Source organism: Ornithorhynchus anatinus, chromosome 14, assembly GCF_004115215.2.
Source record: "Ornithorhynchus anatinus isolate Pmale09 chromosome 14, mOrnAna1.pri.v4, whole genome shotgun sequence".
Lineage (NCBI taxonomy): Eukaryota > Metazoa > Chordata > Mammalia > Monotremata > Ornithorhynchidae > Ornithorhynchus > Ornithorhynchus anatinus.
Window position 1 is genome coordinate 6366554 of NC_041741.1, and position 18447 is coordinate 6385000.

The 18447-nt window shown below is 44.7% G+C and overlaps 1 protein-coding gene across 1 annotated transcript in view; it reads right to left on the reverse strand.

Annotated features, from left to right (window-relative positions):
* FANCM (FA complementation group M) overlaps positions 1-18447 on the reverse strand; it is a 48824-nt gene that overhangs the window by 2718 nt on the left and 27659 nt on the right. Inside the window, exons 12-20 of the mRNA XM_029078805.1 lie at positions 17224-17381; positions 15575-15730; positions 9809-11741; positions 7052-7134; positions 6904-6972; positions 3827-3983; positions 2262-2368; positions 1003-1554; positions 326-692 (exon numbers count right to left, since the gene is read on the reverse strand). Of these exons, the coding sequence (XP_028934638.1) occupies positions 326-692; positions 1003-1554; positions 2262-2368; positions 3827-3983; positions 6904-6972; positions 7052-7134; positions 9809-11741; positions 15575-15730; positions 17224-17381 (3582 nt within the window). The remainder of the gene's footprint in view (positions 1-325; positions 693-1002; positions 1555-2261; positions 2369-3826; positions 3984-6903; positions 6973-7051; positions 7135-9808; positions 11742-15574; positions 15731-17223; positions 17382-18447) is intronic.

Sequence of the window (18447 nt, forward strand, 5' to 3'; positions counted from 1 at the left end):
AATCCATTTTCCTCCAGGAAACCTTCTCCAGTAAGTGAGGACAAGGGAATGGATTTGGGACAGAGCAAAATCTGCCCGGCAGATGATCTGCTCCCGGCACTAATCACCGTTGGGTTCTCTGGCCCAAGGATGGCATGTCAGGGTGCTGTGAGCAGGGAACGTACTTTCCTGAGTTCTTAATACAGTGCTCAGCACACAGTAAGCGCTTAATACCAACGACTTAATGGTTACCAACTTGATCATATTATACTCTCCCAACCACTTAGTATAGCGCTTGGCACACAGTAAGTGCGCAATTGACTGATTGGTTGATTTCAATACCAACCTGTTTTTTCTCGGTCCTTTTCCACAATCACACATATTCTTTCAAACATGCTTTGCAAATGCTGAATCCGCTCCACAAGTTTAGTTCTGTTCAGACTGTTCAACAACTCAGACAGATATTTTCTTTCCACCGCCATTCGGTTGCTCACGATATAATCACAGCCGTTGAGGGAACACACCTCCACGTCTAATTTATGAACTGTCTTTAGGGAAGAAATGATCTCCGAGCCGGACGAGATCTCCCGGCAATCTACCAGAATGCAGGTCTGTCTTCTTTGGTCCTCTGCGGCGTCTGGCCGACCCGAACGTTCTTCTGGAAAGGAGCTGCGTAAAGCAGCTGGCTCAACAGCCTTCAGAGAGCCGTCGCCCTGCATAAAAAATCAAGCGGGGGGGGGCGTTAAAAATGGAGATCTAAAACCCATTTTCATCTTCCTGGACCGAGAAAAGGCATCTAGCTTTATCTGGGATCATCGGTTTTCTTTCTTCCACACTCCCATTCGGAAACTCTGATGGCTTTTGTAAAGAAAGTTAGCGTGCCACACGGAGAGAATCTTCGTTACTATTAGACGATACGCATTATTCCTGCACACATACTTTTTAGCATCCGCCACAACTTGGATTCAAGAAAACAGTAACCGCTATAGGCTTGTGCAAGTTTTTCTCTCTTTCAGGTCATACCTTGAGTTTCTCTGAATGATGCCCGCCGTCTCTCCCCGAATTGGCCGTGACTGCAGCCGGCAAGGCACACCTCACATCATCCCTACGATCGGGCCGGAAATCAACCACATCGGAGACGACAGCCTTCAGAGCGAGAGGATTGGGCTTCTGGGCCAGTGACTGGGGAGCACCACTCTGACTCGTGTGGGCTCGTGGCTGCAAGGAAGGGCCGGGTGGCAAACGGGACACAGAACAGTCAGCCTGAAGCTCTGCCTTGCTTGAATTGGGACCCTTTGTCGTATTAGACTCGGGTTTCTCGTTAGCATCGTCCTCCTCCTCGCTGGAGTCATCAAGAACAATAATTCTGGATAATTTCTTTCGTGGCAATTCGCGGGCTTGCTTCAGTTTCACCGCACGCCGAGTCTGGTATATTTTCCTGATGCCGGTAAATTCTTCGTTGAGTAGGTTGAAGTCAACGCATATCTCTTCGCCTGAATCGCTTTTGCAAAGGACTTCTTCTTCCTCCTCCACACAGAAGCTGTCTTCTAAATAAGCCTCATCTTGCTCAGGAATCTAGACAGAGAAGGTTCGTCCTTTAACAGTGACATTTTATATTCCCTTCTATTCGGCTCAAGCCTGGTTATTTGGCATTCGGTTCACATCTACGGTACAATAGGCACTGAGGAGAAGTATCAGAGATGTGGAGTGGATGTATATTTTTTTAGGGCAACAGAATTTGCAATAAGAAAAATATTCGCTTCACTGACACCTTGTAATTTGAGAACGAATTTTAGGCATAGATGCTAACACAGACACCCCATTTGTTCATCTTATTTTATAGCTAAGAAGTAAAGATTTTATTAATACAATAGAGCATCCGGTCCAACTGCAGGCTTCCATGACCTGTCCTACACTGGGTGAGAGCAGCGTGTCTGTGAATCCATTCCAGTTTCCCATTAATAGATCGTACAAGTCTTGAAAGACTAAGGCCACGAGGCACAGAGCCGGGTTCTGTCTGTACAGGGCTGCTGAATTCCTGACTGATCGGTCTAGTCTAGGCTGAAATTGACTCTGAAACCTCACTAGCCCACTTCCCTGACTTGGTCAAGGCTCTAAAGGAACTACACAGAATTCCCGTCTAGTTTGGAGCTTCAGTTTTACAATGTCACTGTCAAATTCCCCCAGAAAATTGCTCCACCATTCCCATCAAAAATACCGACTCCAACATCTGTCAATCCCTATGGTTGGAAAATTCATTCTTATTTTGCTATAATTTCTACCTGAGAGAAAACGGTGGTCACATCACGTCTCTTGTGCACCATTTTATACTTATTGCTCATCCATGGACTGTGAACAGATTTTAGATAAACACCTTCCATCTCCGAATCTAAGCAGAGAGAGAGAGACATGGAGAGTCAACAGAATCCCAAAAAGGGCAATAAAGTAACAGATATACATTACTGAATTGGTAAAGCCTAATGGTAAAATGTCTGACCTAACACAAATCTTTACAGACTTCTCATTGGAAAAATTTTTATCCCTCTTCCAAGAAAACTGCTCCTTAATCCATCTTGAAAATTTTAAGAGAGCATTTTAAAAGTTGAATATGGATTTAGCCAAGAAAACATTTGGGTTAAAAATGAAACAGAACATGAGGAACCATTAATAAAGGCCTAGAGGACTAGCAAAATGGCATCACTAAATGACATTTTAAAACTGAACCTCAAAACCTGGGAAGCAGCGTCGCATAATGGAGAGAGCGCATAGGCCTGGGGGTCGGAAGGAACGGGGTTCTCATCCCAGTTCTACTTTTCTGCTGTGACCTTGGGCAAGTCACTTCATTTCTCGGCCTCAATTCCCTTATCTGTAAAATGGGGATTAAGACTGTGAGCCCCTACGTGGGACTGAGACTGCACCCAACCCGATTTGCTTGTATCCATCCCAATGCTTAGTACAGTGCCTGGCACATGAATAATTCCACAGTTATTCATAATGTACTCTCCCAAGAACTCAGTACAGTGCTCTGCACACAGTATGCACTCAATAAATACGATTATTACTACTATCGGGTGGTGTTACAGTCAAACCTTCAACAAACACTTACTATATGCTAACTCCTGGCAGATAAAAGATCATTAGATCAGGAAACTTATCTGAATCTGAAAGAGTGAATCTACTGGCCTCACCTCGATTAAAATGAATCCTAAAGATTGGCATTTCACACCCTAATAGGTGCATTTTCCTAACATTAAAACTCTGCTCACAACAACACAGCTACATCGGGTGGGACAGAGAGCGAGAAAGAATCCTAGCAGTAGTAGTTCACGGCTTTATGGTGAACTGAAATCTGGAGACAGAACGTAAGGACCGAGGAAATTTTTAAGCAACCACTGAAACAAAGCCTCAGGCAGTACTGTATCCCAGCTGAAAAAAGGCGGTCAACTGTCACGGATAGAGCAGCAAGGGAGACTGTAATTAAGAAAGGAGGGGCTCTTTTTTAAAGAAAACCTTTGAAAGGAATGAGACACAAGAAGGCAAAAACAACACAAGACACAGCCAACATTAACCATGACAACACAACAAGGAACAACATTTTAGTGAGCACAGAGCGTCTGGCATTGTGAGTCCCACACTGGCCTTTCAGTCACACACGCACTCACTCACTCACAGATTTCACCACCAGTGGCGGAACCTCTGAGTACAAAAAGACAGCTATTTATATATATCCCCCACATGATTATGACATCGTTTATGGCTAAAATCCAGTTTGCGATGAAATGAGAATGGAAAACTACGGCGAATCATATTTCCAAAGAAAGTCCAAGTGAAAGTTTGACGTCTCTACCATTTAAAACCTGGGAAAGTTGCGTTCCATCATTAAGGAATTCAAGGAGCATGGAGTCCTGTTCATTTTCGGAGTCAACACTTTCATCTGACGAAACAGTGTCCCCATCTCCTTGGGAAAGCTCTGCCTCTTCATCTAAAAACTGCCTCCCTGCAGACTAAGAAAAATGAAGATTAGTGACGAAGCCCCTTCATTCAGCACTTAGGGACGTTTTTCTTAAAATCAGTTCTAGGGAAGCAGTTTAATGACCCTGCAGAACACTCCCAATTAGGTTTTTGAAACTAAATGTATAACGTATGGATCGGGAAGGAATGTCCGGAAGAAATGACTACGAAAAGAACGTCAACGGTCAATATCAAATGAGAGGGGAAAAAAACGAGTAGTTTTCTAAATGATCAACAGCTGTTTTAGCAATTTATTTTTAAAAAGAAACTTCAGCCTGAAGTGTGCACTGTAACGTTCCCTTTACTTACATCTCCTTCGCTCACATTGAGGCTCTCCACGGAGGCAAACGTTGGAAAGATTGCCTCAAGAAAAATGCAGGGAAAGGTTAAATATGGATAAACCTCAATATACCTGGCCCATTTTGCCTGGTGGGGAAAAATGTAAAGAGGAGACTTTCTGAAGTCTGTTTTATCAACAAAAATTCTGCAAGTAAGGTGACATAATAATAATGTTGGTATTTGTTAAGCGCTTACTATGTGCAGAGCACTGTTCTAAGCGCTGAGGTAAACACAGGGGAATCAGGTTGTCCCACGTGGGGCTCACAGTCTTAATCCCCATTTTACAGATGAGGGAACTGAGGCACAGAGATGTTAAGTGACTTGCCCACAGTCACACAGCTGACAAGTGGCAGAGCTGGGATTCGAACTCATGAGCCCTGACTCCAAAGCCCGTGCTCTTTCCACTGCGCCACGCTGCTTCTAACAGCGTGACATAACCAGAGGGGTTTACTGATGGGACCTGTGGTCCCATAAAACCACATCTATTTGAGCCAAAAGAAAAAAATGTACTTTTTCCCCTAAATTGTAGGCAGGAAGAACACCGAGTTGGGGTTAAAGGCTCAGGAAGATTATTTCTCTGGTGGTCTTGATTTAAAGCCAGAAAGTTTTAAAATGGCCAAAATATTATTTTCATATGTTGTTTGGGCCTGAATGTATCAATGTGGTCTCCAGACTGCAAGCTGGAGGTGGGCAGAAAACGTATCTACCAACTGTGTTGTGCTGTACTCTCCCAAGCGTTCGGTACAGTGCTCTGCACACAGTAAATGCTCAAATGCAATTGATTAAATTCCAAATGCTACTGTTTTGACATATTTCATCTCCTCAAACAGCAAGAAAGGGTTTCACTGAACTTGGCAGTCTCCATTATAATGAGAAGTAAAAAATATCTTCAGGTTACATTGTGCGAAAATAATCTAAATTTGAAGCCTCAAAAATCTTTTTTTAAAGGTTTTTCATTCATTTTTGCTCCGGAAAGACAGAAAATCAAAATGACAGCAGTCGAGTCATTCCTCTTGATAGCGACTCCATTAACAACGTAACCTTATTTAAATAGAAATTCAATGAAATCTATTCCTTGGCACCTTAATATCCCTCCCCAAAAGAGCCATCAGTTGAGAATTTTGTTCCAACCTTCAGGTGTAGATGTTTTTTTTCAGCTTGAGCACCACTTCGAAAATGCTTGTTGTTGCTCTGGAAGTTCCTATTCTGAGGTCTGGCTGGCTTTTGAAAATCCACACTCTCATCACTAGAAGATTCTGACTGGAATGACAGAGTAAGCGCTTGAGGAACGAAAGAGGTCACTGATCCTAGGGGGCTGCTATTTATTGCATTCTTTCAAGTTTCCCCAAGATATTACTTCTCCGATCCTAAAACTCTTCCTTTAAAATATTGCACCAACCCTTTTTGGAAATTATTTTTCACTGAGGGTGAAAAAAATGCAAACGACCCAATCCCAAGCCTCCACCTCCCGGAGAGATTTGACATGTTAAAGGCCCATCTGGCCTTGACTTCTCTTCTTTGTGCCTTGGAGGCGGAGGAGAAATGGCCCACGGTCGTCCACCGCTGCCAGTATCCGGGGAACCACCGGTGAGGCATTTCTCCTCCGCTGCAGAAGGGAGGATCGGGGAGGGTGGGAGTGAGAGACAGAGACGGGTGATAGACACCAGCTCACACCCGCTATCCAGCATACAACCCGGAGGCCTGGCGCATTTATACGTATGTGGGAGTGGGGGGAGTCAAGGGGAAAGACGTCATAGAATCTGCGTGGACCTGGGTTCTAATCCCGGCTCCGTCACTCGTCTGCTTTGTGACTTTGGCCAAGTCACTTCATTTCTCAGGGCCTCAGTTACCTCATCTGGAAAATGGGGATTAAGACTGTGTGGCCCACGTGGGACAGGAACTGGGTCCAACCTGATCAGTACGTATCGACTGCAGGGCTTAGTACAGTGCCTGGCACGTAGTAAGCGCTTAAATAGCATTTAAAAAAAATTCTCCCTACAATGTGGGCCCACTGGTACAGACTTGTGTAAAGGAAAATAGCAACTGTGTATTCTGATTTCACTGCAACAAACCCCAGTCCTTGATCTTCTCCGTCTGGTGGAGGTCCCTCAGTGTCTTGTCTCTGGAGCAACAGTTCTGCCCTCTTTCTAAAAAGCACATCTACTTACACCAGCAAATCCACCTGGAAAAATGACTATTTTAACTACTTTTTATTAATGTCCCTCACTTCCTTAATGTGAAAATAGGAAGTTGCACAGCAGGGGATGGTGCGGCTGGTGAAGCAAACTTGGAATCACCTGCAGACAGAGAGCGGGGTAGCCCAAACCACGTGAGTAGACTGCTCCCTTCCTGTCTGAATCTTAAAGTCATTTCTATTCCTAACCTCAAATTAAAGCAAAGCTGTGGGGCATAATAAAAAATGGACTCAGCTTACCCCCCTTTGAGAGGTCTACGTCGGATGTATTATATAGGTTTATTTGAAAAGAAATAGTCCTTCGACATTGCAACACCACAGACATTTCAAAAGTAAATAAAGAAGGTCTCAAACAAAAATTTCAACCAGTGGCGACTCACTGTGTTTAATGGATGCCTCCGTTTCTTGACGACATGAAGAGGAGAATCTAGGTCACTCTTATTCGAATCCTTGAAAAACAGATAACAGACGATGTCAAGAAAGAAGACTGCTTTATGGTTGTTTTTGTTACTTTTGTTATTAACTCACCTCAGGGGATTGCAAGGTATCTCTCTTGGTTTTTTTACTTTTTCTTTGGAAAACCACGTCATCGTCACTTTCGTTGCTACTTCCTATAAAGAAGGAATAAAAAGGTCACTTGTTTAAGAAATAATAATTTCTACAATCAGAAAGTAAGTGGCTTGTGAGACAACATACACAGAATCACTTACTGACAGTTGCCGATAGAACTTTCTCCGGCAATCCCCACATTCTATCTGTTCTCTAAAAAGTGTCTTCATTTCGGAGAAATGAAAAAACAGTGAGGTAATTCCCAAGTTGCCTTTTCTCCCCCTGGGAGAACAGAGCTATCTTTACACTGATTAAAAGATTACTAAAGTAATTTCAGGAAAACTATATCTATCTTTTATTCAATCGTATTTATTGAGCTCTTACTGTGTGCAGAGCACTGTACTAAGTGCCTGGAAAGTACAATTCGGCAACAGATAGAGACAATCCCTGCCCACAACGGGCTTACAGTCTAGAAGGAGGGAGACAGACATCAGAACAAGTAAACAGGTATCAATGCCATTTTTTATGGGGGGGGGGGGGGGAAGCCACAAGAATGCTTTAAAATGAAAAGACAGAATTTGGGACTAATCATAGGAGCCCACTAAAATTCAGAGTGTGTGCCAAGCTTAATGTAAAGATGCTTTTTATGGTACTTATTAAGCACTCCCTATGTGCCAGGCACTATACTCGGTTCTGGGGTAAATACAAGGTAATCAAGTTGGACACAGTCCCTGTCCCAGTGGAGCTCACAATCTTAGTCTCAATTTTACAGAGGAGGTAACTGGGGCACAGAGAAATTCAGTAACATGCCCAAAGTCACACAGCAGACAAATGGCAGAGCCCGGATTAGGACCCAGACCCTTTCTGATACCTTGGCCTGTGCTCTATCCACTAGGCCAAGCTACCACCCTGGGATAAAAGCCTAATATTAGACATCTGTCGCAAGTTAACTGACTCGATATTTAGTTCAAAAATTTGCTACAGTATCTGTTAAAATTTTTCGTTCCCCAAAAAAGTTTTTAGGTAGGAATGTTATACTCATTTCAAGGTATCGTGATCTGTTTTTCTGAATAAAAGAACTGCAGAGCAAAATGATTTGTAAATGCTTTTTAAAAAGGCCCAGGAGGAATATGTGTCCAGTGTGCAATTACGCAGATCAACTAGGCAAAATTTTCAAACACTTTGATATTGATTCCAAATCCAAATGTTACGGGTAACATTACTGCTAAGGATTCTGATGCGCTGAGTCATTTTTTTGCCGTAATTCATCAAATTGTGAAATCTTAACACTACATTTCTTTGACAACACACTAAATCTAAAAAGATAATTCCTTTCAAAGCAAAGATGCACTAACCTTACCAACTAATCCCTGAAAATTCCACGTAACACATTTAGTTCTGAAGGGCTCTCTGGTATAGAATTATAATACACACACAATCAGGCCGTCTCCTTCACCCAGCCCCATACTCTGCTCCTCTATGACGACCCATTCCCTGTACATCAATCTTGTCTATCTCAGCACCGACTCCTTGACCACATCCTCTCTCTGGCCTAGAGCTCCCTCCCCCTTCATAAACAACAGACCACCAATTTCCCCACCTTCAAAAACTCCTAAATTCACATCTCCTCTAAGAGGCCTTCTCTAACTAAGCTCTCGTTTCTCCTATTCGCCCTTCCTTCTGCATCGCCTACGTGCTTGGATCTGTCTGCTTTAAGCACAAGATATTTCACCCCACCTTCAGCCTGACGGTGCTTTCGTTCATATTCCTCTATCATGCCACCTCCCCATCTGAAATGTATTTCAATGAATGTCTCTCCCTCTAGACCGTCAACTCTGTCGACAGGGATCGTGCCTATCAGCTCCGTTGAATTGTACTCTCCCAAATGCTTAGTAGAATGCTCTGCACTCAGTAAGCGCTCAGTAATCATCAGTGATTGATTGATTTAGGTATTAATTTAGAGTTCAGTATGAAATACCAGGATGCACACAGATGGCACCAGATTAAAAGAGGGGTTTTTTTAATGGTACCTGTTAGGCACTTCTCATGTGCCAGGCACAATACTTAAGCGCTGGGGTAAGATACAAGATAATCAGGTGGGACACAGTCCATATTCCATGTGGCGCTCACAGTCTCAATTACCATTTTACAAATGACGTAATTGAGGCCCAGGAAAGTTAAGTGACTTGCCCAAGGTCACGGAGCAGACATGTGACAGACCTGAGATCAGAATTCAGGTCCTCTGACTCCGAGGGCTGGGCTCCTTAATGATAATAATGTTGGTATTTGTTAAGCGCTTACTATGTGCAGAGCACTGTCCTAAGCGCTGGAGTAGATACAGGGTGATCAGGTTGTCCCACGTGGGGCTCACAGTTTTAATCCCCATTTTACAGATGAGGGAACTGAGGCCCAGAGAAGTGAAGTGACTTGCCCACAGTCACACAGCTGACAAGTGGCAGAGCTGGGATACGAACTCATGACCTCTGACTCTCAAGTCCGGGCTCTTTCCACTGAGCCACGCTGCTTCTCATCACTGCTTCTCACTCCTCATCCCTGATTTCAACTCAGAATTTAAGACATCGGGCTTTTGGCATGGCCTAGTGGATACAGCACAGATCTGGGACTCAGAAGGACCTGTAAAGTCTCTTCTAAATCCCCATCAGAGAGTGTGCAGTTCCTCCCCCGACCAACCCCTGATTTGATTTCTTTGAGCAACTTTTCAGACATAATATTTACCTTTCACAGAAAAAGGACCAGCCTCATACAATCTTACATCTGTGTTGCTTTTCACTTTTTCCGTGCCTAGTCCGGGATTATCAAAAGTTGAATTTAAAACTTTTTTGATACTTCTTGGATTTACTCTATGCCTATGAGTAGCTGGGGTTTGAGGTACTTTCCGTCCAGTCTTGGAGGATGAATTCATTGCATCTGGTCTGCAGGACGGAGTGCTCCCCATCTTTTCAACTCCCAGTGAAGAAAACGACGTAGCAGCGACAGCATAATTAGGAGATCCAGATTCTCTTTCTTTCGCTTCACTCAGAGGAGAAAACTCCGGATCAAATGGTTTGGTTCGTTTTTCCGAACCCCTACGATGATTCTGAAGGGTTAACGGGGTGGAAAATACTCTTTGAGTCTCACTTTCATTATGACCCCAAGGTGAGGATGCCTTACTTAATTTATAATCTGTACCCTTCTTATTTCCGCAACCCGCAGAGCTCCCAGAGAGATGACTTGGTTTCTCAATATCAACTGGATCCACATCCGCTGCCTGCTCTAGGATTTCATCATCGGAATCTGAAAGGCAAAACCCTAAATCAAAGTTAATAGAAAATAATTCTTTAGAGTTGTCATACACTTCACCATTCTGCAGTTTGTCCTTGCTCTCCCCCCATAAGTTTTCAGGAGATTCCCGGATTTCGAGGTCGTTCCCTAGCGGGTTCCTGGATTCGGCATCATTGCCTGCAAACTGTTCACTAGAAAAGGAGGACTGAAAGGCAAGAGGAACTTCCTCTGCTACAGCTCTGTCTGGGGTCAATAAAATCTTGCAGCTATTGCTGAGATGAGAAGGGCTTTTGTTGTGAAATTCATCATCGGCATCTTCAAATAATCTTATGCTGTCTTCTTGATCGATTTCCAATCCTTCCACATGGTTTCCACAAGCTCCATTATGCCTTTCTCCATTTAAGGTTTTTTGTGAAACACTGTTTGTCTGAATGTGATTTTCCACTTCCAGATCTTCGCTTTGGACATCTAAGTTCCCTTCATCGTCACAGTCAAATATATCATCCCAGCTAGGCCTGTCATGCAACACGTCAGAGGAGAGATTTATTTTTGAAAGTTGGCTGTTTTGGGGCGATTTTAATTCCCGGCTCGGTTGAGTTTGCATAGTTGAATGAGCCCCAGGATGGATGGGACTGTCGTTGTGAAACTGCTCTGCGCTGGGGAAGGGAGAGTTGTTTTTTAAAGCAAGAGCTTGGAGTCCGCCATCTTCAAAATCATAGATTTCACTTAGAGGAGGGGGAGACCGTGACAGAAACCTTTCGACGTCAGCAAGCATTTCCTGGGTCAGCGAGTGGTCACCTACATAAAACTCAGTAGCTGCTCCAGCTGAAAACAGTTCTTCTTCAGGAGGGTAAAATATGCTGGATAAAGCAGATGACTTCTCAGTAAAACTGTTATAACCAGAATCTGCGCACTTACTGGTCGTTGAAGAATGACCCTCGCGTGACCGCCCACCTGACGGAGTCTCAGCTTTTTCACTGGTCTCTCCTTGGACCGTCATCTGCTCTGAGGTGGGCCCCATTTTAGCATCTGGGAGACCGTCCCGAAGCGAGCGATGGGCAGGAGAGTGAACTGGAGTTATTGAGGATTTAACGCCACTATCGGCTTCTTCCTCAGTGGGCTGTGCTTTTTCCCCTTCCGCCAGGATTGTTCTTCGCCCGGGCTGCGGAGTTCCGGAGGCTCTGGGCCCGGCTGGCGGTTCGGACAGGGACGCCTGCCCGTCGGCGGACTCGATGACCGAGGATGGCGGCTCGCCGATCCCGTCCCTCTGTGGTTTCGCGGGGCCGGAGACGGGAAGGGCGCAGCTCCGCCTCAGATCACTCGCTGGGAAAGTAACGTCCTCCATTTGCAAATATGGTTTAATTTCCAGATCGTAGCTACATTCCCCCTGTGGAGAAAGAGGAAGATAAAGAAAAATCAATGAAGCAGCGACCCTGCTTGCTCTCCTCCCCGCCACACTCCAAACTGGGCTGTCTCAGCAGAGCTCTCTAAAAACCACTGAGCCCCAAAGAACATGTAGCCAAAGTAAAACAATCCAATGAGAGACAATCCCATAGTATTTTTAAGAGATTCCTTTCTCTGATTTTTTCCCTCAGAAGCCCTTTCCTATGAAGCGTCAGAATTCAAAAGGAAAATACGGGTGACCTTCCGGTGACAGGAGGTTAAGTAAGTGGTTAAGATGTAAAGGGAGGGTGGAAGGGTCAATATTAGGAAGGGTAAATAGGAGTACCAGTGCTGATAGCCATGATTAATAGAGTACAGTCAATGCATCAATCAGTGGTATTCACTGAGCACTTACTGTGTACAAATCACTACACTTAATCGCTTGGGAGAGTACAATATAGTTGGTGGACACGGTCCCTGCACTACAGACGCTCAACGCAAACTGTGTCCTTTTTTGTCCTTTGTGTTGATATTTTTAGTTGCTTTTGTTTTTCCTAATTTGAGGGAATTTAACTAACTGGATTTGGGCATTTAACACACCTACAGACACCCAACTGCCAATGTGAAATGACTCAGGATACACTGTTAGGCAGCAGCAAGGGAAGCAGTGTGGCCTAGTGGAAAGAGCATGAATTTGGGAATCCGAGGACCTGGGTTCTAATCCCAGCTCTGCCATTTACTGCTGAGTGACCTTGGGCAAGTCACTTAACTTCTCTGCGCCTCAGTTCCCTCATCTGCAAATTGAGAGTCCAAAATCTGTTCTCCCTCCTACTTAGACTGTGAGTCCCAGGTGGGACCTGATTATCTTGGATCTACCCCAGCGCTTGGTATATAATAAGCACATAACAAATTCCGGGATTATTCTCATGATTACTATTAGGAGCCCAGAATATAACAGAAACGCCTGGCCAACTGGGGCAGAATCTAAAGCTGGCCCTGCCCCCTCCACCACCTGTGCAGCTGGCTCTGGCCTCGACTGGGGTTTCTGCCGCCTCCTCGGGGCCAGGTAGCCGGAGAGGAAGCGAAGTTCAGGCCGGCGGGAGAGCTCCCCGATACTGCCAGCCCACAGATGGACGCTCTCAGGGTTTGAGGAAAGAAAGTTCTGACTGAAAGCGCTTTCTGAGCAGGGAATGTGTCCGTTATTTGTCATACTGGGCTCTCCCAGTGCTTAATACAGTGCTCGTCACACAGTAAGCGCTCAATAGATCCCAATGTTTGATTCTGAGCCACCACCGCCATCCTCTGGGCTTGCTCAAGTCCAGGCTCTGGCCCCGCCCCAGCCTCCGCCACCGTGACAAGTAGAAAGAGGCAGTGGAAGCAGAATTCGCTTAAAACGCAACTCCCATTATGCCTTAATCCTAGTGGTGCCCCCCAAAATCAGAGGAAAAAAGTAGAATAAAACAGCATCCACTGGCTTTGAGGAATTCAAAGTTTAACCGTCAATGAGTATTGTTCTTTATAGCACTTACTGAGGATTTATTGGTACCAATGGTGTTTATTGCTCTTTACTGAGGTATCTAATGGTATTTATACAGTGTGCCGAACACTGTACTAAGCACTTGGGAGACTGCAAAAAAAACAGAGTCGGTAGGCATGATCCATGCCCAAAGGGAGCTTACAGTGTAGGGGGAGATAGAGACATGAAAATAAATTACACAGAGGGGAAATGGTATGGAGAACAAGCAGATATGCATTAGAGCTCTACGGATCAAAGTGCTTAAAATCACCACAGGGAAGAAGTGATTTTAGAAGGGTTTTGACGATGAGGAGAGTGGTGGGCTGACGGATATGAAGGGTGTGGGAGTGCCAGGCCGGAGGGAGAATGTGGGAAAGGAGTCGGCGGCGGAGATAGACGAAAATGAGGTACAGAAAGTAGGTTGGCATTAGAGGAGCGGAGTGAGCTGTTTGAGTTGTAGCAGGCGGTAGAGTAGGAGGGGAGAGAACTGAGTGCCTTACTCTTGAAAAATATTATGCAATCCAAAAATTGAAGAGATTATAAGTAATGGTAGCTGGCTTTAAAGGACAGTTGGTGTCTTTCATATTAAAAAAAAATTATTCCACGATTTCTGCGTGAATGTTTTTATAAAATGACAGTTACGCACAACGGACACCTGCTAACTGCTGTATGAAAACACTAACGCTGGAACCCCACTAAGTCACACAAGAGGTACCACGGGCCTGGACTGTTTTCTGTAACAACACATTTAACCCTGAAATCTTCAACGCCGTGTCCTAAATTTCACTGAGGAATTACCCAACTCCTCTAATTGGCTTTAACGAAAGTCAGAAGGAAGCCCAAGCTTAGGCCAAATCAAACCGCTCGTCGGCAGTGGAAAGGAGTCACAAATACTGTCTGTGCCCTGAATGCTGTAAGCGTTCAATAAAGGGCACTGATTGGTTGACTGCCTGTCACTGGAAAACAGCAGACATTTTAACACTTGCAGATGAAAGTGTGATCCGATAAACCATTTGTCAAGGTTTCTCTCTGGGTGAGTTTCCTAAAGTGACCCGGGGCGGGGCGGGTGGCAGTCATTTCCCTTCTTCCCCAAACGGCAAGAAGCAGCAGGGTGTAGTGGACAGAGCACGGGCCTGGGAATCAGAAGGTCATGGGTTCTAATCCTTGCTCCACCACTCGTCTGCTCAGTGGCAAGCCACTTCACTTCTCTATGCCTCAATTACCTCATCTGTAAAATGAGGATTGAGACGGTGAGACCCACATGGGACAGGGACTGTGTCCACTCCAGTGCTTAGTACAGTGCCTGGAACATAGTGAGCGCTTAACAAACACCACAATTATTATTATTATTACGTGGGATCCACCCAGGGAAGGGCACTGTACCACCTCAGGGTCAAGGACATTGTGGGAGCAGGAAAAGGACACGGGGATGGTGCAGGTCTCCTCCCCCAAAGTAATCCATCGGCTCTAGCACGTAAGTGGCTCTGATGGGCACCTTCCGAAGAGACAAAGAGGGGAGAGGACAAAACGGCAGAGAGGGGATGATACTTAATGGGCAAGGGAGGAAATGTGGGTGAACTGATGAACAATAAATGACCCACAAAATCAATACCAGGACAACAAAGCAAAGCAGAGCAAAAATGAGAAAGAGAAGAAAAAAAATGGGTGTTGAGCTCTGAAATGAAAAAATGAGGCAGAAAAAGCTGCACTACAATACGGTGTACAATATGTAATTCTGCTCGTTCAAAGTAAGATCCAACAGCTAGCTCGGCTACCTGGAGACAGGCCAACAAGGTATGACAATAATATAGTCACGGCAACAACCACAGACAACATCACTGCAGATAAATGATCCTGGGAAGGGAAAAAAATTCAGTTCCACACTCGGTGGATAGCATACATAGAGCTTCCTCGATTTTTCCTATGAAAAGCCTTACAGACATGACCACTGTAAACACTACTAAAGAAGAAAGCGATTTCCCAGAAAAAATAAGAAATTGCATATTAATGTGAGGTACTGAAAAACCACCACACTAATAGAAAATGTGAAACCTCTATTCCCGTCGCCTTCCTTAATTTTAAAAAAAAGAAATAAAATGAAACAGAGTTAATAGTAACTTTAAAAAAACCCAAAACATTCCATTCACCTCAAGCACGATGGAAACTCTAAACTGTCATTTGCTGGAGGACATAAATCTGGCATTTAGTAGCTTGGGGTGCATAGTTTACCTGCTGGTTCACGAATCCTAAATGGAACAGCAACGAGTGCAGGGCCTTCAGGAGCGACATTCTATGTTTCAGAAATCAATTCTAACCCTTACCTCTTCGTGTCTCATCAGTTCGATCGTTTCCATGATGCTTATGAAGTGGTAGCAACGATCTGAATGATCAACGAGATGAGTGGGAAAAGGATGATTCTGCCAGACTCTCCACTCATAGAGAGACAGTTCACGGGTACCGGCTCTTGGGGTCTGTCGCTAAGATAAAAGACAAACGCTGTCATTTAACCAAGAAACTGAGAAGGCCGACTGAAGGGTCGGGTAAAAAATAAATAGTGGTATTTGTTAAGCGCTTACTATGTGCAAAGCACTGTTCTAAGCACTGGGGAATATAAGGTGATCAGGTAGTCCCACGTGGGGCTCACAGTTTTAATCCTCATTTTACAGATGAGGTAACTGAGGCACAGAGAAGTCAAGTGACCTGCCCAAAGTCACACAGCTGGCAAGCGGCAGAGCCGCGATTAGAACCCACGACCTCTGACTCCCAAGCCCAGGCTCTTTCCACTGAGCCACGCTGCTTCTCTACCCAACAAAGCATTCCAAACAATTTAAATTCGTCACAGCAACGTTCATCCAAGGCATCACTCTATCGATCGATCACATCTGTTCAGCGCTTACTGCCTGATTACCTTCTGTTTACCCCAGCGCTTAGAACAGTGCCTAGCACATAGTAAGCGCTTAGCAAATGCCATTAAAAAAGAAAAGAAAAAAGCGGTCAATCAATACCATCGACTTACTGGCCCTAAAAGGTGTTTGGAGGATCAAGCACATCTCTCACTTCCCCAAGTTTTCCCACCAGTTGCTTATAAATCATAAATCTACTTAAATCTTTCTTGGGGTTTCTGACATCCCTAACTTCCCTTTAATAACTGTTGAGGAATCCATCAATCCTTAATGTACCTGGACCTTTCTTGCACCTAATGATGTTTCTACCCGCACGAGATCCTGAGACAATCAATCAGTCCTATTCACTGAGTGCTTACCACATGCAGAGCGCTGTACCGAGCGAACGGGAGAGTTCGACAGGGGATAGACACATGAGAAGCTTATACCGATGTCTTGGTTTTCAACCTTGTGTTCCTGCTGTGTTGCTATTTAAACTAGCCCCTCTAGGTTCAGTGGTGCCTGAACTGTGGAATCTGGCAAACTGAAATTCCAGTTTCCCCTTTAACCATGCTCATTGGGCTTTTATAGATATCACTCTTGTGACGGGAGCAGAGGCGGTGGCTTAGTCGGCCATTCCTGACCCCCAGCATCAGAAATTTTGATCATATTTATCAAAACCCATCATGAAACGATTGTTTCCTGAAGCTGGTTTCCCAATCGGTCTTTATTTGCTCTTCTCCTGGTCTACCACACCTACTAATAATAATGATTGTGGTATCTGTTAAGTCCTTACTATGTGCCAGGCGCTGTACTAAGCACAGAGGCAGAAACAAGAGAATCGGTCAGACACAGCCCCTGTCCCACACAGGGTTCACGAGGTAACTGAGGCACAGAGAAATTAAGTGACTTGCCCGAGGTCACAGAGCGGGCCCATGCTCTTTCCACTAAGCCACGCTGCTTCTCTACAATGCCTAACCCTATACCTCTTGAACTCCACCAGAGTAACAAGAAGCTTAAAATGTCAGATGTCCTTGTAGAGTAGCAGAACCACTGAAAAGAAGCCTGTGTAGAAAAGCCAAACTCACTGGTATTTCTTTCTCGTCCGGCAAAGACGCAAACTGGACCCGGGGGAAGATGATTTCTTGTATTTGATCACTTTCTTTTAATCTATAGAGCTGGTTCCATATTTCATATTCGTCTTGTGAAAGGCACCACCCTTCCTTTAAGTTTCTCTGCTTCCCTCCTGGAAGAGGCAAAAAGAGAAAAAGAAAGATTACACAGCAAAATAGAGGGAGCAAAGCAAGTAGTGATAATAATAATAATAATGTTATTTTTTAAGTGCTGTCTTTGTGCCAAACACCGTTCTAAGCACTGGGGGAGATACAAGGTAATCAGGTTATCCCACACGGGGCTCACAGTCTTAATCCCCATTTTACAGATGAGGTAACTGAGACAACGAGAAGTTGAGTGACTTGCCCAAAGTCACACAGTTGACAAGTGGCGGAGCCGGGATTAGAACCCATGACCTCTGACTCCCAAGCCCGGGCTCTTTCCATTAAGCCAAGCTGCTTGTCTATAGTAGAAAAGAGAATGATTTAGATCCCACATAATGAAAACCAGTCATAAAAAATGAACTTCCAGCTCCCTCTAAATAGCAACGGCGGCCCCGGGGCTGGGGGGGGTCCCTTACCTGAACCTTGTTTCTCTGTATCTCCCCCAGCGCTTAGAACAGTGCTCTGAACATAGTAAGCGCTTAACAAATACCATCGTTATTATTCTGTCTGTCCGTCTCCCCCGATTAGACTGTAAGCCCGTCAAACGGCAGGGACTGTCTCTATCTGTTGCCGACTTGTTCATCCCAAGCGCTTAGTACAGTGCTCTGCACATAGTAAGCGCTCAATAAATACTATTGAATGAATAGAAACGAGTATTCCACGCTGGATTAGCATTCATGGGCCCTGTCATAGCTAGGGGGATGGATTTATGTAGTTTGAAGTTCTTGGACCAGAGAACTTCTTTAGAATTCTGTAGCTGAGACCCCAAGGGGGCTGCCCAATTATCTAGGTGGGGGAAGGGAACTATCTACTTCAAATCATTAGAACCGTGTTGGATTCAGGACTCTGTAAATACGAATAATCCCAATTATGGCATTCGGTAAGCGCTTACTATGTGTCAAACACTGTTCTAAGCGCTGGGGCAAGCTAATCGGGTTGGACAGAGTCTCTGTCCCACATGGGGCTCATAATCTTAATCCCCATTTTACAGATGAGGTAACTGAGGTCTAGAGAAGTGAAGTGACTTGCCCAAGG